At 45.3% G+C, this 26,264-nt stretch overlaps 2 protein-coding genes across 2 annotated transcripts in view; both read right to left on the bottom strand.

The window, feature by feature from the left end:
• The window catches only part of INSR (insulin receptor), a 60,689-nt gene that overhangs the window by 10,216 nt on the left and 24,209 nt on the right, over positions 1–26,264 (bottom strand). Inside the window, exons 3-16 of the mRNA XM_072845222.1 lie at positions 15,071–15,386; positions 13,354–13,499; positions 12,910–13,054; positions 12,449–12,663; positions 9,961–10,087; positions 9,075–9,325; positions 8,501–8,668; positions 7,594–7,795; positions 2,624–2,895; positions 2,270–2,412; positions 1,435–1,594; positions 992–1,091; positions 663–730; positions 216–445 (exon numbers count right to left, since the gene is read on the bottom strand). Coding sequence (XP_072701323.1) covers positions 216–445; positions 663–730; positions 992–1,091; positions 1,435–1,594; positions 2,270–2,412; positions 2,624–2,895; positions 7,594–7,795; positions 8,501–8,668; positions 9,075–9,325; positions 9,961–10,087; positions 12,449–12,663; positions 12,910–13,054; positions 13,354–13,499; positions 15,071–15,386 — 2,543 coding nt within the window. The remainder of the gene's footprint in view (positions 1–215; positions 446–662; positions 731–991; positions 1,092–1,434; positions 1,595–2,269; positions 2,413–2,623; positions 2,896–7,593; positions 7,796–8,500; positions 8,669–9,074; positions 9,326–9,960; positions 10,088–12,448; positions 12,664–12,909; positions 13,055–13,353; positions 13,500–15,070; positions 15,387–26,264) is intronic.
• Positions 22,962–23,546, bottom strand: LOC140643554 (cocaine- and amphetamine-regulated transcript protein-like). The gene is made up of 2 exons (XM_072845502.1): positions 23,342–23,546; positions 22,962–23,187 (listed from the first exon to the last, which is right to left on the bottom strand). Exons 1-2 carry the CDS (start codon positions 23,544–23,546, stop codon positions 23,078–23,080), a joined length of 315 nt encoding a protein of 104 aa, XP_072701603.1. The 3' UTR covers positions 22,962–23,077.

Below are 26,264 nucleotides of genomic sequence, written 5' to 3'. Positions count from 1 at the left end.
AGCTCAGAACAGCGCCACAAAGCCCTGACACGATGAGAAGTTTTGAAAGATGCATTTTATAAAATATGACATGGAAAGATCCCAGCTCTTTTTGATCAACCGCCCCTGCAGAAGGGCTGCTTTTGTAAGCTGAATGTCAAGCTTTGAAAGCACCAAAGAGCTATTAGTTATGTGATGGAACTTGCTAATCATCCGAGGCACCCAGTGATGCTTACCACATGATGGCAGCTGAACCCCTTCATCACAGAAGCTTCATTTAAGAACTCGATGCGCTCGCGGAGGCTGGCTGATTCGTTAACGGTTTTCACAGCTACGCGAGTCTCCGGCTCTCCCTTCACTATGTCCTTGGCGATTCCTTCGTACACCATGCCGAAGGAGCCCTGTCCCAGCTCTCGGAGGAGAGTGATTTTGTCTCGTGGAACCTCCCATTCGTCGGGGACATAGACTGTTGAGCAGAGGGAAATGTTTCTGAATTGAGCAAGTGGCTTTTGAAAGACATTTCTGTAGCAGCCTTGTGTAGCACTGCCACAGGATACTACGGGTATAAATTTTAAAAAAAGACTAGAAAAACTCCATAAAGACAACGCCAATCCCATACTGCTGCACTGCCTGAATGACCGTACAAGAAATAAGGCACTGAAGAAAGCCCTCATTGCTCTCACCATCACTGGCGCTGAGATATTCAGGGTTAGAGGATGCGTAGAGTGGCCCAGTTGGTCCTTCGGTTTGTCTGGAAGAGAGACACAAATTCTTCAGCACATTTGCAGCCTTTGACACATTAGAACTGAAGGCGGTTTGATTAATTCCCAAAGCATGCAGCAAATACAAACTGTCCCAATTTCCAAAGGCACAAAATAATTCCTAAACTCAACTAATGTTGCAATCATTACCTAAATTAGAAAAAAAACAGAGTTACTTCCAACAAATAAACAAAATCTTTGGATGTAACTTTTTGCTTGTTCTGGTGGAAACAACATGAAATTGCACTCACCTCTTTTTCACAAGCACGTAAGCAGCTCCAATAATTCCAGCAATTATTATGGCAAAAATAATTGGAACAATTATAACAGCAATATTAGGCTGAGCATTCACTAAGAGAGAAAGAGAGAGTTGGAGGTATTATACGGGTCCAAAATGCAAGTCTTTTCCTCAATAAAATCTCCCCCTTGAATAAATTGGAACAATATGAAACTAGAGGCTATTTCAGATACAGAACGCGGGGCTGGTCAGAATGAGAACTCGAACTGCTGTTCACCAGCGACATGAAGAAAAATCACGCATTTCTAAGTAATTTCAGTTTCTTGAAAGTAGATGTATTGGTAAATATTTTATGACTCCCTACAGTTCCCTGTGTGCTGCTGCTAAACCCCCTTCTTCCAAAAATAACCTGGGTTTCTATCAGGAATTAAATATTTTTTTTAAAAATGAACTCACAATAATCAGCCACATAAAAATAGGTAGGTTCTGTCCATGAGCCATTTCCAGCCAGTGATGTAGCTCGTATACGGACACTGTAGTTTCCAGGCTGCAGTCCACGGAGTTTACAGCCCTGCTCGCTGGCAAAATGCTTACGGGAAACGCAGTAGTGTGCTTCCTGCGGGAGGAGGGAAGAGGAAGGCTGCATTACGCTACCTCTGCAACAACCCAGAGCTCCGTAACAGCATACTAGGATTTCTACCTCGCCTCCTTGTCTGGCAAATGTACACAAATAGGGCTTTCACATGCTCAGGTCTTTTCCAATATCGTGGTTTGTCCCGGATTTGCATTTTACAGTTTAGCAGGTCAGATTACATATGCCAGTTGCTGTACTAGACCTCAGCCCTGAAATCTGACCTGGGCTGGCAAGCCCTCCTACCCACACGGCACTGGCATTCTGCACGGGCAGCAGGGCTGCCCACAAGCTCTCTGGCTGCTCAACGCTTTCTTAATTTCTCTAAGCAACTTAAATTTAGATGTATGTTTTCTGTCCTTCTGTGAAATAAAATTCCTTAAAAAGCTCCACGCAGAAAGTTGGCAAATTAGCTATGCTTATTTGGCAAACAGGCACCATAGAGGCAGATTTGTATTTCTCAGTGTCGCCACAGACAGCCTTCCAGAGGACACAAATTCATTAGTAAAGTTTTCTGTCACATCGGTTCATGCACAAGGAAACCAGACAGGAGAGAACACCATATGCACGAGGACTATTAAAGACTAAACTGTCCTGGACTCCCAGGCGGAGCTAACTTCTCCAAATGTGCTGTGTTAAGGGACAAGCAGAAATTCTCACCTCTGTCTCCCCAAGACGTCCATAATTCACTTCATACAGCACAATAAGACCATTTGGCTCCTTTGGTTCCTGCCACTTCAAATGCACGGTGTTTTTCTCAACCAGTTCATGGGTAACTGGACCAACGATGTCATCAGCCTTAGCTAGAACCAAGGTCAGGATTAATTATAGTTTTATTTCATGTCTTTTGCAAAATTCAAAACTGCCAATACTTCATCTATCATCCTTTGTTATCAGGACATACAGAGAGCACCAGTCCTACACGACGTTTCTGTACTGCAGCTGGCTCCCACAGGAAAAGCAGTATTTTGAAAACAGCCATCAACCCAAAGCAAAGCTCAGGAAGATAATTACCTTCTGGCATGGTCCTGGCACTGACATAAGCTGCAACACTGCATCGGGATTCCTGAGCATCGTGGTTACAGGCGTGGAGCTCAATGCGATACCCGGTGAAATGCCGCAGGCCTGAGATAACCAAAGACTCCTTAGACTTAACTTTTTCAAAAGGTTTCTGTTCCTCTGCATTCTCAGATGCTGCTGCAGAATTGTTTGGGGAGGATGCGATGGTGGGTATCACCACAGTGGCGTTTGCCACAGAGCCAAGGTCTCTTCGTTTTCTTGACGGCCTATTAAATAATACCGGTTACAATGTTATTTGTTATATTCAATGTAAACACGTTCATCTGAAAAGGAAGAGTTAAAATGGGGGGGCTCAAAGTGCCACTGAAAACTCAAATTCAAGCCTCATATTTACAATTCAACAAAGAAATTCAGGACTTTTTTTTTTTTTTAAACCAGCAATCTGTCTCACCCCCTATAATGCATACAGCTTTTAAAAATTATATATCCCCGAGACTCTTTCCCTGCACAACTTCATACAGCGGGGGGAAAACAAAACAAAACAAATCCAAGTCTAAAGTATTTGCTTGAGAACTCAAGTTCTTCTAGATCCTCTCAGATGACCACAACTTTACTAGATTGCCTCACGGATGCCTTGTACAGTGTTGCAATGCTTCGGAGTTCATCTCCTACACATTCTAGCAAATGAGGTCATATCACAGCCCCCAACTCTGATGACCTTACATGTTCCACATATTCCAAGTGTCATAAACTTGCATTTAGAAATCGTAAGACCAGTTTCACAGCTCATTGGAATACATCTGCCACTCCGAACCCTACGGCTGAATCTAGATAGATACGATAATTTTAACCCTTTCCTGAGAGACCAAATCTATTACGTTCTTTTCAACAGATGCATTTAAAACTCACAGATTCAGATTACATATTAGTTGTGCGGTTTCCTTAACCAAATATTGCCTCCCAAATTATTGCACTTCAGCCTGAAAAACAATTTTTTGCAGTTGTAAAAACAGAACCAGCAGTGTGATCCTGTTAACTCCCCTGTTTGCAAGTGAGTGCTCCTAGCCAACCTTAATGTCAGATTTTGTCAGTAAATAAACAGAATAAATTCAACAGAATTAAGAACCATTCACAAATCTCATGTTCTTGGGAAAAAAAAGGAACAAGTACCAAAACAAAACTCCTCCTTCTAACACTTTACATCCTGCCACACATTTGCCACGAGGAATTCCAGGTTGGGAACTAACCAATGTGGTGAATCAGTAATAGTATTTAGTTACACAAAAGGAATTAATGCCATTTGAAAACCGGACCATGTATTCTAAGGGGATGATGATCTTTTTTTGTGTGTGCATGTGTGTGCAGCTATTAAAGGGTACAAAGAGTGACCTGAACTGAACCCACACTTGAGGCATCTCCAGTCTCTAAAAATGTAACAAGCTGTTGAAGCAAATCTTTGCTGTTGAACTGAACTTTCCACTGCCACCCTCTGACTAACAGGCAAATGATTGGCCAACTACAGCTACAACGGAGGACTGCACAGATCGGGTCTTTGTCTGCAAGCCCCAGCTCCATTCCCTGGTGTTATTTCTCCTCCAACAGCAAATGCAACCACCCGGAAAGCAGATTTTAAGATTTCCTCAAACTAAACATTGGGTTGTACACAACAACGTCAACATATTCCTCCACCTGATGAAAAAATGGGATGCCAAAGGGCAGGGTCAGCAGAGCCCACTCCAGTTTTTAGTTTTCTCTTTCTCTAATTACTAATTAACTCATTTTGGAGCTGCTGTTATCTCAGCTTGTGCATTGTTCTGAACAGTGTCCCCTAACAATGGGGCAGAGTTCAGAGACCCAGATCTGGGTCATGCCACCTCCCTCCTTTGGAAGGATTCTTTACGGTCAACCAGAACCTTGTTTGGACTTAAAAACAAAGCTACGTGCCACTGTTTACAAAGTGTGGATTCAGCTTCTTCTCATGTTTAAGAGAATTTTGTTTTTCACAAGTAAAACAGTAATTTGACCACTGATGCAACACAGAGTAAAATGCAAGAATAATTTCTCCCTTCTCAAGTAACAGAAAGCAAGAAAAACTTTTGAAGCTGTAAACCCCGGTCTTCACACATTTATTATCGTAGATTTGCAGCAGTTTTCCTGGCAAATTCTCTGGATTTTCAAACATCTGATGTCTTCCCATAGTTGTTCCAGTGCAATTTTCATTATGGCCATTTCAGTAGCTCCCATGACCTTCCCTGTGAAATACTCAGATTCAGGTTCCTTCTCCTCCTACTGTCAGAGACTATTGGCGTGCGTGAAGGCTCTTGGTTGGAAGGATGGAAGTGACAACTCATCACACGCCACATAGTCTGTGCTGGGGGATTTTGAAAATGCTTTCGCTAGCTTAAGCCAACTTTTTCCACACACCTGAAACTAGCAGAGGACCAGCTGGCCTGTCCTCCCCCCTGCGCTGGCAAAAGCATTTCTGTATTTGTCTGTACAATTAATTGGATTGAACTAGGCAACCAAGAAAAAAAGAAAGTTTCTTTTAATGCGAGTCATTTCCCAGATCTTGTTCGCTCTGTAACCCACCAACATTTCTAATGGCACAAGTGTGTGTGACAGAAAGAGAGAGGATAGAGACAGAGAGAAGAGCGAGACTGCTTTTTCTGCAGTAGTGATGGTGGAGAGTATACATGAAATTACCCCCTGAATAGCAGCCATTTAGTTCCCCTCTGCCTCTCAGGACTTTTATTACTTCTGAAATCTTTCCATGCTTTCTACAGAATCCTGGAGTGGTTGAGGTTGGAAGGCACCTCTGGAGATTGTCTAACCTGACCCCCCTGCTCAAAGCAGGGGCAGCTCGAGCAGGTTGCTCAGGCCCACGTCCAGTCAGGTTCTGAATATCTCCAAGGATGGAGACTCCACAACCTCCCTGGGCAACCTGTTCCAGTGTGCAATCACCCGTTTGCTCCAACCTCTGCAAATCTCGTTCCGATATAAGAGCAAATAACACAGGAAAGAAGAAACAAAGCATCAGCTTCTGATGGCCACTTTGTTCAGCTACAAAGGGAGGTTACAAAGCACGTGGTGTAAAGATACCCATTAGCTCTGACTGGGAAAGTGGGTATGGCAAGAAGCGTTTGGAAACTTCTAGTTTGCCTTGCCGGTGCCAGAGCAAATTAACCCACAAGACTTGTGACTATCTCCTAGAGTAATCAACCATGCACACGGGGAAGGGCCAGCTTCTATGATTTCCGGAAGGGTTCTCAGCAAGTCAGGTGAGATCAGACCTGGACCAAGGCATGACCATGGACCATGGCAGATCTGCGGCAGAGCCTCGTACGGACTGGATACTGGACAGGGATCAGATAGCTGGGAACAGGACAGGAGGAGAAAAATGGTACATGGGAAAGGAGACAAGACGTCAGGGGAGTAATTTCTCAACTGCTCTGTCCTCTGCACCCCTGCCATCTCATATTCCCTCATATTCTCATCGGTGAGATTCCTCCCCGTGAATGGCAGAAGGCTTCTAATCTCAAGGGGAGTCCACACAGTGCCCAAAGAGAGGTCAATAAACTATCAGGAGCCACATAAAAAGCACCTGAAGTAAAACACACTTCATGTTCAGTTGCCAGGCTCTAGACAGGCTGCCCTACGAGCAGGCAATAGGCACAGTATTCACAAGAAAACTAGTTCTAATTTGTGTTGCAACAGCCTGGAGCCTGTCAGAAAAGACAAGCAGGATGCATGTCAGCACGAAGGTATCTTTACTGCTGACTTGTAACAGCAAAAAGGGCTTGTATGAAAAGGATTAGTTAGCCTAGGGGAAGTGGAGATTTCTTCCTTAGCAGGCTGACAAGGTGGCACATCCTGGTGATTGGTTTCTTCCTAAAATACATACCCCAGAAACTGGCCTGAGAAGCATCCCGGGCTGGCTGCACAATAAAATTGGAAAAAAAAAAAAAAAAAGGAAAAAAAAGAAAAAAAAAGAAATCAGCTTGTCAGAATTGTCTGCCTACGTCAAGAGGAGTTTGGCTTTTGTACGTGGCTTGGTTCTCCTCTGCTTTTGACTATGTTGTGTCCTGGCATCATTTTGCACACTGAAACTTGTCCTTCTGATCGGCGCTAACAGCAAAGAAACAGCAAAAGGAGAGACTCTGCACAAGCTTCCTTGTGACAACTGCAAGCTCGCAGGGAAGAGACACGCTCTAGTAATGCACTCAATAATAAAAAGCGTTCAGTGCAGTAATGTAGCTTTTGTCAAGCAGCTGCAAATAAATGTTTGTTAGCTAAGGGCGGTAAGCAGAGAATAAATTTAGAGCACAAAATACATGACAGTGAAGAGGGTAAATCATTACAGACTCTAACCTGATTCCCAGTGCTTCCTCTGTAAGTTGCATATGAAGTGTGAAGACATTCAATACCACTTAATGTGACACTGTGTGTGCCATTCAAAACAGGACATTCACCACCCACAGCAGTTGCATTCCTCATGGTATTGGAGGTATTTCCCAGACTAAGTGCAAGGAAGACCGCAAATACCATGCTAAAGGACAAGGCTGTGGCATGGTAAACTTCCCTTTTTCTTTTCCTTTCTTTTCAACTGGATGAAAAGCTAGACCACAAAATTTTAGGACAGAAAAAAATAGCTATTTTTGGCATCATACAAGTTTAAATGAGCTGCAGGCATTTAGCTATTTGTTAAGGATTCTCACTTCATTCTCAAGCTGAGGAGAATTCAGAGACAGGAAATAAGAGCAGGATCTTCCAAATCTGTAATAACATCAGTTGTAGGTGCTCAGCTCTCACCAGTCTCCGACACACATATTCAGCTGGACTAGACGGTCTCATGGAAGCCCAGAGAAACTGGAAATACGGCCACGTCCAGCCCAAGACTTTTGTTCAGTAATCAATTACATTTCCCTACCCTACACTACCTGGGCAATATTGTTTGATATTTGTACCTGGGGACAAAAACCTCATTGTGAAGATAGTTCTCAAATGTCTTGCGGAAAGCAGACTCTTCCAGCTCCTTTTGTATTTGAGAGTCTGTTTTAGGGCAGGAACAGCATTCTCCACTGACATCCTCGTTTTCACTTTGATTATACTTCTGAGGGTCTTCGGATTCAAAAGGAGGAGACCACGTCCTTGAGGGCAGTTTTAATCCTGTGGACAAAACCATTTTAGTATCACTCACGCTTGACATGGCAGAAGCAGATGTTTGATCCTACAAAGACCCCAAACCAGTGTACACAAGATTCATAGCACATTTGGGCATCCTGAGCTTTCATATCCAGGGCTGGGCAGCTTTCCCTCTCTAATGACAGGCCTTTGATTCAAAACCGTGCTCTTTTTGAAATGGAGCTCAGATGCTGCTGTAGTCAAACAGAACTCTACCCCAGTTCATCTCAGTTTAGGTATCACAGGGCAGCAGGTAAGATTCTGGGAGTCCTCAGTGAAACTCTGTATCCTGAAAGAATTCCAAAAGAGGCACAGGATGCCTTCAAAAATTAACTTGTCCACTGATCTCCAGAAGCACAGATATTTTCCCTTCCTATCTCCATAGCTGTTATTAAACTTGTTACTCAGTTTAAAACAAGTGCAGAAGGGAGATCCCCAAAGGAAAAAATAGCTGATTACTTTGTAAAAAATGTTTTTGGAGAGCTTTTGCACATAACTTGGCAGTAGCACATAACGTATAATGTAACTGAACAGTGGAAGAACACAGCTGCATCTCCGCCTGTTTCCTGAACAACAGTCTTGAAAACAGCAAAATTAGGCACCCAGAGCACCTCCAAAGTGTGTGAAAAATCTCCAGACAATTCTGAGAAAGCTTGAAAGAAAGGCACAGAGAGAGAACCACACCCTCACCTTTTAAGCAGTAATCAAGTTCATAAAGCTCACTATCTTCTGCCTGCTGCTGCCAGAACACCAGGTAGTGCGTGATGTTTCCGTTGGGCTCCGAGGGTGGCTTCCACTTCAGAATGATTTGGGATGAAGAGTTGGAAACAGATATTGGATCTAATGGGACTGACGGAACTGCGTGCATGGGAAAAGAGACAGAGGTCACTTCTGCTGCTCTGCGAGAGCTTGACAGAACAAGGGACGAACACAGGCAAGTCTCCATTTCCATGGGAATAAACAGTGCTCTCCATAGTAGGGCCACTGACCCCCAGCAACCCTGCAGCAGGATACACCAGTGTGCACACAAGCTCTTACACGTGGCCGCACAAACCTGATGGAAGAAGTGCACGTTGGCACCATCTCCCCACGCAGGGAAACATACATTCTTCCATTTGTTTAGGAACACCTTCCACCCAAAGTAGTGCAGCAATGGCAGTGGAAAGTTTCATGGATATAGGACTATCGTGACTACCAGTAGGAGACTATTTAGGTCTATTTTTCTTTTTCACTTGCAAGGCAACATTAGTTTAATGATACTGACCAGTAGCGTTGGTCTGGACGTAGATGATTTCACTCTTTGCACCATATGTTCTTCGTTCATCTGAGAAGGTGACCAGAGTTTTAACAAATACAGCATACTGCGTCCATGGCTTCAAGCCCCTCAGAAGCCAACCTGGCTGGGCCTGGGCTTTGGGCTCATTTGACCGTGGGGGTGGGTCCACATCCACAACTGTCCAGCTATTTGACCCACAAGCGTCTTGGCCATCAAACTCCGTCACATTTTGGTATGGACTTCCAAAAAAAAAAAGAAAAGCCTCAAATTAACAGAATCCTAATTCAAGCTTTTAAAAACAACATTTCTAAAGACATCACTGAAAGTTATAATCCTTTACCCTTTGGAGAAAGTGTAACTATCTCATTGTATGTATTCCAAAAAAGGAAGCATAAGGAGCTTTGCAACCCAGCCTCCCAACAGCATCAGAGATCAGGTACTGTACCACAGATGATCCCAACAACTAAATGCAGGCTAATTATTTTCAGCTTTATGAAAATCAGCTCGGTAACCCTGATTCTAAAAGAATGTCTTCCACCTTGAAGGGAATAAAAACCTCAACATCCCATGGAGATAGTGGGGAGATGATAAACTCCATGGTTAGAGTATGTATTTCTAGAACAGTTGGAACAACTAATGTTTCGATTGCTCTTAAATGAGGAATTTTGACTGTATACAACTCAGGTAAGTCAGGGACCTTAAGGAATGCTTTTATATAAGGCTAACGTTGGAAACTTAAGTGTAGGAGCCAGACAATCATAGAGACTAAATAGCTATGCCTACAGCAGGTTTAATATCTACTCTTCAATGCCAACTGCCGTTTGTGGAAGCCCAGCATGGCTATTATTTTGTAATCTAACAGTGGATCACTTACGCTTCTTTGTAAAAAAGCATAAATCCCAGGAGATCACGGAAATCGGGAGGCCAGTACGGCTCCCACTTCAACAGGATCTTGTCATGAGATGTTCTAATGGAAGAAAATTTCAGCAATTCATTTTCACCTGTAACAAAAGAGAAGCAACAACAATTTTGTCAATGCTAAAAAATAAAGGTTTCTATTTTTAATTATCTTAGACGTTTATTTTCTCCACAGATAAACAGGAGAACATTGGCATTGAGAAGAGCTGCTCATTAAAACCTTATCTTACTTCGACACTATTCCTGCCTTAAGCCAGGGGTTGGAATAGATGACCTCCTCAGGATCCTGCCAGCTTAAATTTTTCTATGATTTTAAGAAAATGACCCTGTAGAAAAGCTGAACTAAATTCTAATAAGTGGGAAATCTAAAGGCAACATATTTTAAAATTCATGATGATCTATACAGCTGAACCCAATAATATGGTTTGCATAGCTTTTGTAGCCTCTGCCTTCAAAGCGTGTGAATTCCCAGCCTTGCCTGGGAGTAGCACGGTCCCTTTGCAAAGAGGAGGGAAGGACAACAAGCAGTTGCAGGAGGGTGGAGTTCCGAGGCTCAAGGGACGCGTTACGATATGGCGTGTTCAAGCAGCCCCAGAAGGACAAACTGTGTAGCTCTGCCTGGATTTGCTATTCCTGCAGTAGCTGCACAAGTGAGGAAGAACATTCATTTCACGGGCACCACATCCAGAACAAACAAGGGCTTTTTTTTTCTTCCCCTTTTTTTTTTTTTTGGTAAACAGGATGATGCCAATGTGAAAACTAGACTTGAAATGTAAAAACAAACAAAAAGCCAAACACACTGGCAACCTGTGATTTGAGGTGGGCGGGTGGCACAGAGAACAGCTCAGCAGCGTGGAGTTAAAGCTGGCAAAGAGAAATGCAACCATCTCCTCCAGCTGCCTTTAAACAAAACGACCAGCCAGCCCGGGAGCTGCACACAACCACATGACAGAGCTGGATTTGAACCCCAAATCGAGCTTCATCCCCAAATGTGGGAAGAGCTTGCTGGTGTCTCATGGGAGGAGAAGACGTTTACAGGCAGCTAATTCCTTGTACCTCCTTCACTCTGCCCACACTAGAGCTGTGATATCCCTGAGGGTGCGGCTCTATGTAGGTTTTTCATGGTACTGCCAGTTTTTAGGCAGGCAATCATTATGTTCCCCTCTCCCCACTGTGCTGGCATGGCTGCACGTGTTGATATGTGGCAAACCAGATCAGGAAACTGATTCAGCTGAAAGATCTTCACTTTTAAGTCTGTTCACAAATAGCTACAGCAGTATAACAATGAGGGCAGAATCAGGGAAGGGGCTGTTTAAGCAGAGCTGTCACCAACTGCAGAGAAACAGTGCGGCCACAGGATGATCTAAGCTGCATTGCAAGCTGTGAAAAGAGCAAGGGACTGAAATGCAAGGAACTGAAATCATAGTTTAATTAATGCTGGGGTTTTTGGTGGCAATACCTGCTTAAGCATCTCCTGTGCCAACCTGTGCGTGCTCCTGTTCCTGTGTGCATGTGAAACTTTGTGGGGCTAGGCAATAAATCAGAGCAGAGAGACGACACAAGCTAAGAACAACAAAGCTTGCTATTTTTACCCCAGATTACTTCTACAATGCAGCCCTGTAAGTTCACCATGCAGCCCTGTAAGAGTTTTACTGGCACAAAGAGGGAAAGGGGATTGTGTGTGGCATAGAATGGGAACAAATAGCAGGGTTGGGGTGCAGAAGAGATGTGCTGATGGCAGTACTGCTGCCAAAGTTAAGTGTCTGCAAAACTACATCTTCAGCAGCACGACTTTGGTTAGAGCATAAAGCAACACTCTGTGTTTGCTCCTTAGTCATGCTGACACAGGCATCGTCTTATCGTTGTTCTTGAAGAAAGCTGTTAGCTTAAAAACCTCTGAGAAGCATAACAAAAATTGTTGCAAAAATTTCTCTGACTGTTGTCATAGCAACTCCCGCACACAGCTCTAGAGATGGGTGGAAATCCTGTTCCTCTACTATGTTTTTTCTGTGTGCGTACTGTTGCCTCACGACATGGGAAAAGAAAATTTTGACTATTAATCAGGTACTCAGCAGTAACACAAAGTCCCAGTCTGGACTGAGGTTATGTTGCGCTAAACTCTTCAAAAAGACGCAACAATACACTCAACCCTGAAAAACTCACAGCTGAGCACACAAAGAACAAACTTCTGAAGACCAGTGTTGGCAAGGTAGGCTCCTGGCCACATGTAGAACCCACAAGTATTTTTACTCGTGGCATATTGACAGTGTCGCTGCGGTGCACAAGCAAGCGGCAAGTCACATGTCTGGTGCTTTACCAAAAGGACAAGGACAGTCCCTGGAAAAACATCATAGGCTAGGCTGAGAGAAGTAAGAGTATGAGGTTAGCAAGGCAGAGGGAAAGGAAAATGATGCAAGCCTCGCTGCCTTCTGAGACTTTCTTACATGAGGCTTGGTCACCGTTCGTCTTCAGGGCTATGTCGTTCCTTTCCTGACGCCCCTTAGTCCCAGAGATCTCCTCCATCTTGTGGATTTCCGACAAACACAGTTTGGGATTATAATGGAAGAAGAGTTTGCCTCGTGCAATAGTGAGGTTGTGTTTACTCCAGTCCCAGAGTTGGCGAAGATTCTGGTTGTCCAAGGCATAAAATGAATAATTCCTGAAAGCAGAGAATGAAAATGTGGATTGGGAGGGGATCCACTGAAAACTCTTTTTTCCTCATGCACTAATCCAGACACCAAAGAAAAATGAATGCAAACTATCTTCCCTGGTAGGCCACAAGCCATGGGCAGAGGAATGTTTAAAAATAACTTTGGAATTGTTTACCAATACAAATCACCCTGATAGCACTGGCACTCCTTACACTTCAAAGCATTAAAATAAAGTATCTCTTGAAAGAACTCACCCAGCTTCTAGTGTTTCTCCTCTAATCAGATGTAGTTTACGAAAAAAAGAAAGAGAAACCAAGGCATAAGACCGGCGAATTTTTAGGTAACCTGAGATTTCTTCTATCAAGCCAAGATTCGCTTCTAGCTCAGCTGCTATGTTATCTATGGAGAGGAAAACAGCGGTTTTAGTTTTCTGATATCACAGAGAAAAACACTGATATCAGAGCCCAAACATATTAAATAGAACTGCTTTATATTAATTCGTAAGACCTTACAAAAATCAGTTAGCAAAAAACCCTAAATGAACACCACAAGAGCCTTTGCTTTGCGGTTATTTTTCGGAATCACTCTAAGATTCAGAGTGGTCAAAGCAAAAGAGAAATGCCCCAGCTCATGGATGGTGTCATATTCACTGATCTGACATGCAGTGCTCCCTACCCCCTTACTCATGCAGAACTTACTTCCTCCGCGGATATTTATAACTAAGCTTCCATTAACAACCGTGCAGCCACGGAGCTCCTGTGCCGATGTCACCGAATCGATCGTCTTCTCTTTCCCATAGTCGCAAACCTTTGGACAGGGCCCTGCGCAGGGTGTACAGTGCAAGCTGAAAAACAAGAGTCAGGAATGTAGACGTGATGCTTTTGCACAATGTCATCTGGGGCATCCCCAGCAATTCTCAAAAGCAGAGTAATCAATTCAAAGTGATAGTGTCCCGACAATATGTCATGGGATTCACTTGCAGGGCGCAGCACATGGCTCTTAGAAACTCCAAATAACTGCTGATAATTCTTTAAATTGTCATTTCCACATTTTGAATGCTAATTGCTCTGTCCCTTCCCACATAACAGAAACCAGAATTAAGTGATTTTGACTACTTTGAGCAGCCCATCCACCAGGATGCTGCTCAGTGCTATACATACCAGGGGTTTCAAGATCAAGAAGCCCAGGCCCAGTCTCCATCCCAAGATCATTAACCAAACATGTAATTGATGAGCGGAGAGCTGGCCGTTCATCTGGGAATCCTCTGATTAAGGACTGTACATAAAGTTGCTTTAAAAAAAGGCAAGAAACACGTGCTTTGTGCTCTGGGGAAATACTTCTTAAATGGCAGCAAGATGATTGCTTGCCCTGGTCGTAACACCGCAAGAATGTGTTCCCAACTAGTTCAGAGAAATAAATGCTCTAGGAAAAGCACGGAGTAGTGTTGTGAGGTCCTCCTGACAGCAGCCTGGAACAAGCATAGGAGAGAGGCGATGGCTGCTGTTACACAAGCAGCATATCTACTTTGGGGGCTGCTAGTTCATTCTTTTGAAAGGCAAAACAGGAAATGGAATAAAAAGTCCTGTTAGAGTGAATTCCCTGAAATTATTATGGCAGGAGCAAATACAGGCGAGCACAAAGCTACCAATATTCATAGGAAATCTGACTCATCACAATATATAATGTTATTGTGGGACAAACAACAAAGTTTTCAGTGATAAACAGCTCAGCAACATAAATTATTTAATTCCTTTGTTGAAAAACCCTGGGAATAGACAGAACGGCTGTTCCCTGCTTTGATTCACGCTACACTTGTTTGTTACATTGTCCATTTATGTCTGGCACAGCTTGAACCTGCTCAATGAAAGTAATTACAGGGATGAGGGACAGATATTCTGAGAATGATCCACTCAAAATATGCCATGCTCTTTTCATTAGACACAACTTTTCCCTATTCTGCTTAATAGGGAAATATAGCAAAGCTATTAAGCAGAATAGTCTGAGGTCTGCTTTGGAGGGGAAGGGAAGCAGGGCTACTAAAGCCCCTCCATTGCCCATCTCCCTTGTCCCACTCGATTACAGAAAGACCTTCCAACTTGAGGATGCTCCTCCTCCTTGTCCTCTCTCTCAATCTCCCTTTCCCATTTTTTCCAAACTTGAGAGGAAACAAGGGAAGCCAAGGGAAGAATAAACTACTGGCACATGGTAGGTAAACCTGTCTGCTTTTAATGGCTTGAATTAGCAAGGTATTAGTTTGCAAATCATATTAAAGTAGACCAGGTAATTGCACAGACACTCCAACGCCAGAAGCTTTTCTTGGTCTTGACACAGAACACAAACCCTCTGTCCAAGCGAGAGAAAAGCACAGTACAAAACTACAGGATGGTTTCTTTACCTGCAGACACTTGTACTTACTTGCTGGAATTCATGATGTACCCTGACGGGCATTCATGAACACACTCGTTATTGTGGATAACGTGGCACCCCGACTCCCTGGCATTTTTGCATTTGTTGTGCAGTTCCTGGCAGAAGCTGAAGGTCACACAACGCCACCCCTCAAAGCGATAGTAACCGGGTGGGCAGGTGTCCACGCATTTGCCTTCAAGGTAGAAGTTGCGGCAAGCCACGCATTTTTCAGGATTGTTTGGCTCCGTGCAGTCCCCAAGACATTCACTGTGACAGCACTGACCATCCGATGTGCAGCCTTGGGACTTGCAGGCAGGTGGACAAACTGTGAAGAGAAAAGATAAAAGACAACTGCGTTATCTATCACAGGACAACCCGACGATGTATGACTGTGAAAGGCTGACGAGCAACGACACTTCATCCTGCTTGGCTTGGCAACTTTCTTGTCAAAGAAGCATCCACGAAGCGCAGACGTTTGCCTCTTCTCCACTTTTCAGTGTAAAGTCCAAATTTTAGTAACGTTTTTGAAGAGTGTTACCATTCACCCTCACAATTCATTAATGCTCATCTTCAAAAAGAGAAAACTGAGTTTTCCTCTTCTCTTGGTCCAGTACTACAAGGCTCCCAGGAGTGCTTTGGTGACTCCAACATTATTTCTGAAGCCCAGAAGTGATGGGACTCTACAGCAAGAGCTTCCCAGCCTGGGATAGCCAGTTTCAGCTAGAAGATTCTAGTTTCTAAGTTTAAGAAACCAAGTTTCCCACAGTAATGCTGCAAATAATGCATGTCCAGCAACACTTTTACATAACCCTTCAGCTTTATCAGGATTTGCTTCCAGTCTGCCTGTCAACCTGTCACCGGTCTCCCTGGAGGAAGCCTGCTGCCCTGGCACCCCATACAAGCTTTTTGGTGACTCTCCCAGTGAGTCCAAGAAGAAGGGCACCCATGAGCGTTATTGCTTGAGGTTTTTATGGTTTACTTTTTAATTACCCATTACTTAGCGCCTCACAATACTTTTAATGAGCGGTGTGGGCTTTGAAATAGAAACCAAGCAGCAGCATAGCTCAGAGCAAACACCATGACTAACGTTGAGCAAGGAGCTGGAGAGGAGGCTGAGCAAACCCAGAGAAGCTCTGAAGGGAAGGACAGTCCTGCTCCTCTGCCGCTCAGCACCTTCACACTCAGTCTTAACGACTCAAACGAGGCCGAACCAATTAATCCAGAACATGCCACAGAACAGTCAGAAAAGATATAGTAAAGCTGAAATCACCACTACAAGAGCAAGCACCAAAGCCAAGTAGGGCTTTGATGCAGCCATTTAAACAGCAGGAGGAAGAACTTTAGATGAGGGACGGGGGACATGGGCCTGGATTTATCCGCATGGTGACATACAGCCTTTGGGCTACAGCTGTGAATTGCCAAGATGCAGATCAAGACATCACCTTCTTCTTACCAAACAGGAGAGTTTTGGCTGAGGGCACATCTGAACGGCTTCTGATGTCCTGTCCAAGCGCCCTCGGTGAAGGAAGACAGAGATAAGTCCTCCTGTGATCTGCGCTGGCCAGACCAAGTAACTTCACACTGAATTACCACCATCTGCCTCAAAACTTCCCAAGCTTTCTGTCCAATATTCAGTGCTGAAGCAGGAGGGGGTTTATTTGGGGAGGTCCCAGACACACCGATGTTCAGGGGCTAAAATGTTCTTTTTAATTTCTGGCTAATGTGCGTGAGCAGACCAATAGTGGAACGTGGTCTAGTTCTCCTCAACTAAATGAGCAGCATGTAGGATCCATAGTACAGCATGCTACCGATGTTTTGATGATCAAATCCCCAGCTGTGGTTAGGAAGAAAATTGCCCTCTGCCACGCTCCGCCCCATGTTAAAGGATTGCAGAATTAAGTAAGTTAAAGTGGTTAATGCCATTCTTGGAGTAGGCAGCAGTAGCTGCAGTAGACGGGATAGTAAAGATGAGCAACCTCTGGTTTGTTCCAGCCTGATAAATCCTTTGAAGAAATATTAAATGGATAAGGTTGAAATTCTATCACAAGGTCAATTTAATCTCAAATATCTTACTGCTTCCATGTCAGTCATTCACTGCAGGTATTTTCTCTGTGCATCCCTCAAGATTCGTCCATTAACAAGAAACACAGGAGTGTATTTCAAATTCATTTTCTTTTATGCTGACCAACCTTCTGCCCTTTTCTAGCAATAAGTCTTATTTTGTGAACCTGTTGCAAATCGTAACCGATCGAAATGCAACAGCCAAACAGAAGCAACTTGCAGATGATACCTTGTATTAGACTAAATATAAAATGAGAAGCTTGTTTTAAAAGCATGGTTGTACATTCTTTACCAGGCCATAGATGGAGCACAGTGTAACAACAGATGTCATGGCTGCAGTTTATTATAAATATTGGCAACGGAAAAACACAAGACAGAAAATTCCAGAATATAGTCCAAAACACTATCAAACTTACTAATTCCAGTCTAATATATCAAAGTTTATGGGGGAAAAAAGTCTGGGCTATTTCTCACACATCTCCCCATGTGAGCACCGATGTCTTGCAAGGATTTCTACGCTCGCTACTACCAGCGCTGGCTGCAGCACACCCCTCCCTGAAGCGGGGTTAGCATCCAGCTGGGAGGTAAACTGCTACGGCAAACGCACGCAGGAATGATTTGTGCAGGCTGGAGGGTGAGTGCTGGCAGGGCAAGTCACAGTGTTCATCATCAGCGCTTCCTGCAAAAGGGTGTTTTCCCGGGTCTGCTTCATGCTTAAGAACTACAAAGTTGAAAATATTCAAAAGACAACATTTGTTTCTCAAGGAGTCAGTGGAGCAGACAGGTAATCTGGAAAAGTTGGCCCTCATGCAAAGCACCCAGTGACACATGGCACCTATTTAACATTATGCCACACAATATTTTTTTTTAATTTGTTATGGAAACTAATCTTCAAAGTCCTATGCTTATTTACACATTTTGAACGCAGCTGCAAATATTCACAGGGCAGAAACTGTTTAAATTCTCAACTCTAAAGGTTTTTAGAAGATACAATTAAACTGTTTTTAAACTGTTCTTAACATTTCTCTCTTTCCTGTTCTACGAGCTTTTGATGTCTAAAAGACAGCTTGAAGAAAGCAAAGCAGCCGAGGCAACATCTTTTTTTCCGTTAAGCACTCAAGACCAGAAATTGTCCATCACTATTTTGCAAATCCTCATTACACAAGATCCTGAAGAGATGTCATCTTGACATTATCAAAGTATGCATGCTAGAAAGCGCCTGAAAGTCACGTAGAAACCTCTCCAGCATATCTTCGCTACTGCTTCTTATAACTATTACTACAGAATCCAGGTTATGTGACTCCGGATGGGTCAGATGGGTTTTTTTGTTTGGTTTTTTTTGCTGTCACGTTACGCTTTCACTGCAGGACAACATTGAATAGGTTTGTGCTGACCAAGTGCACCTCATTACGCCTTCGTCATCGAGGTTTGCAGACTGCAATAACTGTCATTGGGCCACGTAGATTCGCCTCTTTGCAATGAGATCGCGCTTTTGGGAGCTGTGGCATGGGCCGGTACAAACCGAGGAGGCACAGGGTATGCTTCTACGCAGCCCCAGCCTCTGGTTGCTCCTGTGGGACTTTTGGACAATGCGGTGCCTTCCCTCTCAGCATAGGGAAAAATGTCAGCTCTCTTCATTCCTCACAGAAGAGGAGAAAGTCAAAAGGGAACTTCATAAATCCTAGTTAGAGACAAGGGAACAGCTATTTTGGGGTAGGGGCAGAAGCCACCACACCGTACCATAAAAGCTGCTGCAGGAAAAAGTGCTTCAGCCCCAGCACCAGAGCAAAGCTGTTCATCACAGCCACGAAACCTCTTCATCAAATCTTTAAGAACGGGACTTTTAAAATCCCTGTCCCAAAGATGAAAAACAGCATAACGCTTAACTAATCTGCCCCGGATGGGGGAGAAATGGAGCCGACACAGAGGTTCAAACCTGTTGTTCCAGGGGTGAATAAATATTTAACTAGCTAGCTAGAGTGGCTCCAAAGACTTAGGAAACAATGCATTTTACAAACCTTTCTGATTATAGATTCAAACTGACATTTCTTCATGCTGCTGAGGCCCAGCTGGGGGGGACAAAAGGCAGCAGAGTCAGCGCAAAGGAATTTCTACCTCTGTGGATCGCTCCCGTCGTTTCACCACTTCCCTGTGCTTCGGGTGGAAACAAAACACACTGATACTGTAAACACATTCCCGAGCCAACACAGGTAACCAGGAGATCCATATTTAACAGGCAAGTCAATTAAGCATTAAGCTGTTCAGCTAATAAACACAGTTTGTCTGAATTTTGAAGTACGCTTAAAAACATTTGTGTTAGGTGTTGCTTCTTGCTTTCTGCTAACAAAACAAGAGCAGTGAATTGTCAAAAAAAGAGAAAAAAAAGATATAGATCACTCAGGGTATGTTTTGCTGTTCCTTTGGGATCCTCTGCCACTGGATGGGTTTATACAGCAATGTCCTGGGTGAGCTGAATTGAGTATTCAACCGGATGGTGGTTTGGGTATGATAAGAGGTAAGCAGTTCATTAAGAAGAAATTCTAAACCACATGTGTGAACGTCAAGATGCTGTATACATACTGTACAGGGACAGATGTTCCCACATGGTTTTGGGACCGATTTGTCACGAATCGACATGATCTTTCTACCGTGCAATACCAAACCCTGTCCATGTGAACGTGGGTCAGCAGAGGCAGCCCAAGCCACCACGGGTCCTCTCGGCCGGCCGGGGCCACCAGCTGCGTCCCGTGCAAGCCACTCCTCTCGGCCACCAGACGAGCCAGCGGCAAGGAGCAAACTCGCCTTGCACCGTCAGGCCCTTTTTCATGAATTACACAAGCTGTGTTTTGATTACAGACAAGGCAATTAGGAGGCTCCAGATCCAACGAAGTCCAGGACAGAAAACAACTGCAGCAGGAGAACCGCCCTCAACCTCAGCCAATGCATTTGCTGCCTGCACAGGGAGGCATCCAACCGCTCCGCTATCTGCACAAGGCAAACACGCCTTAACCCCTTGCCAGCCACCCAAAACGGGGCTCCCCAAACAAGCCCTCGCCTCCCACCGTGAGTCCACACCACCCTCTGCCCACGCCGCCGCAAAACTCATGAGGCGAATGCAACTTAACCGGCTATTGCAGGGTTTTTCTCACGATGAGCGTTTAACTCGTGAGGCGTATTTATAACCAGGAGAAAAACGTAGGAGGAAGCCAGTACGAACCCGGCATTGACACAGCTTAAAATGGCTTGTTTTGGCCGCGATATGTATCGCTCAATGCCAGAGCTTAGGTTAGTGTAATGTTATATGACATGCACACGCGTATAATTCAAAGCCAGAGTCCCACAGAAACAGTATCGGAGAGCTCTGCATCTCCCTGTGTTTTTTTCTCTTACTGTAAATGGCTGCAATATCTGTCGTATAAATTTATCCATGAATAGTCTCACACACACACACAATCATACCTGAGTTACTGGGAGGGGAACGGTACTTGAGTGGGAACTGTAATTTAATTTCCTAACTGTATAGTCGCGATAATGACCTCTGTATAAATGGGCTCTTGCAGTTCTAAACAAAAACAACACCAACAAGGAAAAAAAGAGGAAACCCAAGGACTAATCGCCCCCGGCAGTAACTCCTCTGAGTGTGTGTTGCAAGCATGTGATCTTAATTTAGCACTACAGAGTTTGTGCTTGTTTCCTGAATTTCTGCAAGTGCCAAGCAGCATTGCTTCCACTGAAATCCATATGAATCTCACCTCATTATAAAATTATGTATTAAATCATGTTATATGTCCATAGTGTTTTGTATTTGACCACTTTTCCTCAAGATTAACTCATTCTCTTCCTGTCAAGAAGACTCCAAATTCAGTAAGTCGTTAAGCAGTGTTTGTTGCAGAGTTTTATAACATAGTTTTTATCTGTAAAACAATTTTTAATTTTTTTTTAACTGATGATCGTCTGTTTTCTTGTGAGCATTTATTTGATCTGAACGCGTCAAGATGACACCTAATCCGAGTGCATTAGGGTATCATAAGGTCAAAAAGAGCTATTAAAAATTAAACAAAACTGTGTCCAGTGGAGACCAGGTATAATCTAAAACTCCACAGCAGAGTGGGTTGACAGAGAGCTACTGCAAGAAAACCAGTGTGCTGCCAACCCCTCTGCACTGTGGCTTATGTCCTTCAATTATTTCTTCATGTCACTAAGACCAGAGAGGCAGAAACCTAAACCCCAAACCCACCAGCGGCAGTCCTTAGGCTGCACCAGGCAAGTTGCTCCTGGGGCATTACGATGGCAGCAGCCTGCCTGGGAACAACACGGTTATAGAGGTCCACTGGACTGTCAAGAGCACAAGGACTTTTGATCGCCTCGGTGACTAACAGCAGCACCTCTCCCAGATCCTCCCCAGTCTACAAAATAAGTGGAGAAACTAGAACAGAACACAAAATAAGAGTTTACCATGCTTCTACAGAAAGACTGCCAGCAATAACTGACACTGGCTGTAGTCATCAAGCGCAATTCAGGAAATATCACAATACGTTCGAGCAAACTTTATGTCACTTATTCAGGGTGCTCAACTGCTCTAACAACATTTATCCCTCCCTTTTCCCCAATGCCAAAGACGTCCAAGGAACAACCCTCCCAAAACGCGTCGACTCAAATGCTGTTATCCACACACAGGATTTCAGTTCTTAGCACCAGCTCAGGAAGGAGCAAGTGCCAAATAAATGCAAGGTTTTACAATCAGCACTAAAATTAAAGTGTTATTTATAAAATGAGATATTATAGTACATAATGCCATGACCCCACTAAACCACGAGTTGGGAACGTTAGGAGGTCCGTATTTACACAGATAAAATTAACTGCAGGTGCCTCCCTTCCCATAGACAGTGATTTCCAAAAACAACACACTGTTACTAAAACGTAAAGGAAACTCTTCCCATTGACATTTCTCAGGACAACATTACAACTCTTATCTCATCCATCAGTAAGGATAAGAAAAAACTTGTTTCGCCTCCCAACCCTTTCACAAGTTACGTGCTCATTTGGAGCTACGGGGAATGTCTCAAATATTCCAAAACAGGACCTGTGCCATTTGCAAACCCCGTGTATTCGGCTGCTTTCCGCACCGCATCCTCCCAGCCCAGGAGAGCCGCCACCGGAAAAACCGACGGAGATGCTGGTAGTGTTGCGTGGTCCTGTTAGGATCAGCAAATGTGAGTTTAGAAAAGATGAAAGGGTTTGGGGTTGTGTGCCACCTTGTCCACTGGCGATAATGGAGGATGTGGAGGTCTGTGAAAGAAGTTGTTGAATGGAGATAGGAGGAAAAGAGCGGATGAAGGGAGATCTCTCTAGAAACACAGTCTCTTCCATGCCAACCTTCTGCTGTTTAGACCGGGGAGTAATCTATTCTCTTCTGTGCTACAACTACTGGTGGAGTTTTTCTCTGGAAATTGAGAAATTTACTCATATGTGAATTATGCCAAGGAATACAGAAAACTTATTAAAAGGAACTCATACGTACATGCATACGTATGCACACTTATTAGTGGGTATTATTACACACACTCATACATATATGCATACACACACACACTTATTTATATAATATATAAATCATCTTAATATGATGAAGCCTGGAGGAAGTCATCAACCGCAACGGATCCACAATGCCTTTGGTCACTCGCTCTTTATCTTCTTAAGAACTTACAACCTTTGCAAGTGAGCTTCTCCAGCCGGCACACCAAGGACACGACGCAGAATCCATGCTCAGGATTACAAAGCCTTGGCCTGGGAGACCCGCACCCCCCGGTCCAGGGCACCCAAGGGTGGAGAGCAGGAGCGTGTCCTGGTGTGGGGAAGGGGCTGGGGGCCCACGGCTCCCCCTCCACTGCACGTGGCACAGCCTGGGCCAGCAGCATCCCGGTGGGCTGCAGCATCCCTGATGTCCCCAGTCCCTTAGGAGCACTTGAGGATGAACGAGTTGCAGACAGTGCCATGGGGGCAGCTGCAGAGCTTCCCGATGCGTGCCCCCTTCCGCACCGCACACGGCTCCCCGGGCTCGCACCGTGGGACGGCATCCGTCAGCCCTGGGGCTCAGCCAGCCCAGCCCCCCTCAGGGCTGGACCCCCATGACCAGCACCCAAAGGGTGCTGGCCACAGGGTTTGGCCCCCCCAGCACCCAGGACTGGGCGCCCACCGTGCCCCAGCCTGGCCATACCGAGGGCACCCAGCTCAGCCTCTTCTCCACTGCCGGCAGCTCCCTGCTCCCCAGCCTCTCCAGCACCTCCTGCAGCGCCTCGACCTGCCGCAGACAGCACCGTGTCACCCGAGTCCTGCACGATGCCCAGGGGCTCCAGATCCATGTCACCCTGAGCCCCCTAAGACACCGGTGCCGGATCCTGTCCCACCCACAAGCAGCACCCATCCCCACAGGTTGCACCCTGGGGTGCAACCACTGCTCCAGACCCCCTGTGCCTGGCTCTGGGCCGGTCCCTGCCAGAGGGGAATCAGGGCTGTGGCAGGATCAGGGGAGCTCGGAGTGCATCCCACCCCCTGAGCGCAGCCCCGTGTCCCCTCCCCAGCACCCACCGCCCGCTCGGCATCTCCCCCCACCGCCCCTGAGCCAGAGCAGCCCATTGGGGCAGCACGGGAGGGAAAATGGGGGAAAAGCTGCAAATTCCCACGTGCTGCCGGACGTCCTGGTGCCCCTGGGAGAGCTGCTGCGAGGAACCCTCCGAGTGCCCAAGAGCAGTGACAGAAAACCAGTTTTCTGGTTTCGCCAGTTTGCCGGCAGTATCTGACAGGTCATCGCCAGCTTGCCGGCGGCATCTGCCCACGCCAGTGCCAGCCTGCCAGCATGGTCTGCCAGGCATCGCCAGTTTGGCATTGTTGTCTGCCAGGCCATCGCCAGTTTGGCGTTGTCACCTGCCAGGCCGTTGCCAGCTTGCCGACATTGCCAGTCAGGCCATCGCCAGCTTGCCGGCATTGTCTGCCTGGCGCAGACTGTGATCCTCTCTCGTTACCTCCGAACCCCGTCCTCCGGTTTGTTTGGGACTGGAGCACTCTTATCCTGTCTGCCATCTAGGGTGCCTCTGTTTGCTCCCTGGTCTCCTCGGGCCATCTCTACTCTGTTCAAAGCCCCTCCAGACTTCCTCCTTGTCTCCCTGAACCTGCTTTGTCTCTCTGGCCCATTCAGGCCCCCTCTAATGCTGTCACGATGCCTATCGATGCCTTCAAGGTTGCCCTTAGCACACTCTGAGCTTTGTACCGGACCTTGCACCGCTCTCGTTCCCTCAGGAGACTTCCTAAGTCCATATCTGTGACGCAGCCCAGGCATTCTGTCCTCTCTTCCCTCTAGCCATGCCTCTAGTCGTTCCCCGGCCCTTTGATGACATGTTTACTCAGTTCAGATCCCCTCTGGATTTAATCATTGTGTCCCCAATCCTTTTTCTGTCTCTCTGGCTCCCTCGGGACATTTTTTCTCCCAGTCACAATGCCTCCTGAGACCTTCTTTGTGCTCCACATCCATCTTGTAGCGGTTTGAGCTGTAGAGTACTCATTTCTTCCTCTACGCTATCTAGGATTCCTGTCTTCAGTCCCTGGCCACCCGAGACCATCCGTACTCTGCTCAGATGATCACCCAAGTGCCTCCTTGTTGTCCCAAGCCGCCTTTTGTCCATCAGTCCCCCTCAGCACCCCTCTCCTCACAGTCACGATGCCTCCTGAGACCTTCCTCCTTCTCCACAGCACCTTGTAGCACGTTATCTCCCTTTCCATCTTGTTCCATCAGAGCCTCCCGTCTTTCTTTGCTACACAGCGCTCCTTTACCTTTCTCTCTGCCATCGAGGGTGTCTCTGTTTGGTTCCTCTCTCACTCAGCCATCTCTAGTTTGCCTAGATGCCCTCCTGAGACTCCAAGGCCCTCACTGGGTCTCCAAGCCTTCTTTTCTTAGCCTGCCCCTTCCGGCTGATCCTGGCTAATGGGGAGCTTGCAACTCCTGCATCCACATCGGGGATCAAAATGTTGAACATCTCCATCGGTATTCTCCATCCCTATCACTCAGGTGACCATCTGCAACAAGGATGGCTCCAGTGTTTGCTTTAGATCTCCTCTTGCTATGAACATACGTCAAAAAGCCCTTCTTGTCGCCTGACACAGCACTGGCCGCTTTCAGCTCTCACTGAGCTTTGGCCTTTCGTGTCTTCTCCCTGCATGTCTGAACCACAGCTCTGTCATCTTCCTGCGAAGCCTCACCTTGCTTCCAGAGATCGTGCAATTCCTTTTACTTTTGGGGATAGGATCTTCTTGGGCTACAAACCTCAGCTATGAAAGTCCCTCACCTTTTCCCAATAAACCGTCAGGACAGGCTCTCATTTCACAGATCTTCTAGACCTTTCTGTGTCTCCCCCTTGAAGGTTTTCACTCCTGCTCTCCCTTTGTCACCCCAACTATTTACACGGAGAAGTGGATGCCTCCCACTCAGGTACGCCTAATATGGCCCAGAGAGAATAAAGATCAAAGAAACATTTTCCTTTCATGCATTTTAAGCAGCACACATGGTGTTTACACCATGGCAGCAAGCCCCTTATGAACTGAAGTTACAGAGCAAAGCATCTCTCTCTGATGAGAGCTAGGGGAAAAAGCTGAAAAAAAAAAATTTTAAAAGTGAAGACTAGGTCTGTTTTCATTCTCCTAGTACCTTTCAGTCAAGCTGATTCCCCGAGCAGGTAAAAACAACTTGCAGAAATCTGGCTAAACTGGTGGCAATCAAGCTCAAAAGATCAAAACATGGAGTTTGATTTGAAAACACAGCAGCACTGTTAAAGGCAGAACGAGTGTCACAAAGTGCACACAAGGATAGCGATGAGAAGTTGTAAATACTTTACCTCGAGTCTACAACACTGCTGTTGTGCCATTCTCTGGCAAGCAGATCATGCCTGCTCCTTGTACTTTGTGTTCAAAATTACATGGGAGCTTAGCGCAGCGTAAGGGATTGGAAATATCCACCAACCTCTGCTTGCTTGCTTCTTTTTCTTTAATATGCAAGCCCCAAAAATGACACTACATCTTCAGGCAAAACCTGGAGTCCCTAGCCAGTTATCACTAAATATAATGCCCCCATGCAAATCAATATTAACTCCAG

The sequence above is a fragment of the Ciconia boyciana genome, chromosome 24 (assembly GCF_034638445.1).
Source record: "Ciconia boyciana chromosome 24, ASM3463844v1, whole genome shotgun sequence".
Lineage (NCBI taxonomy): Eukaryota > Metazoa > Chordata > Aves > Ciconiiformes > Ciconiidae > Ciconia > Ciconia boyciana.
The sequence above is the reverse complement of the archived record's forward strand: the minus strand, read 5'-3'. Positions and strand labels throughout refer to the sequence as shown.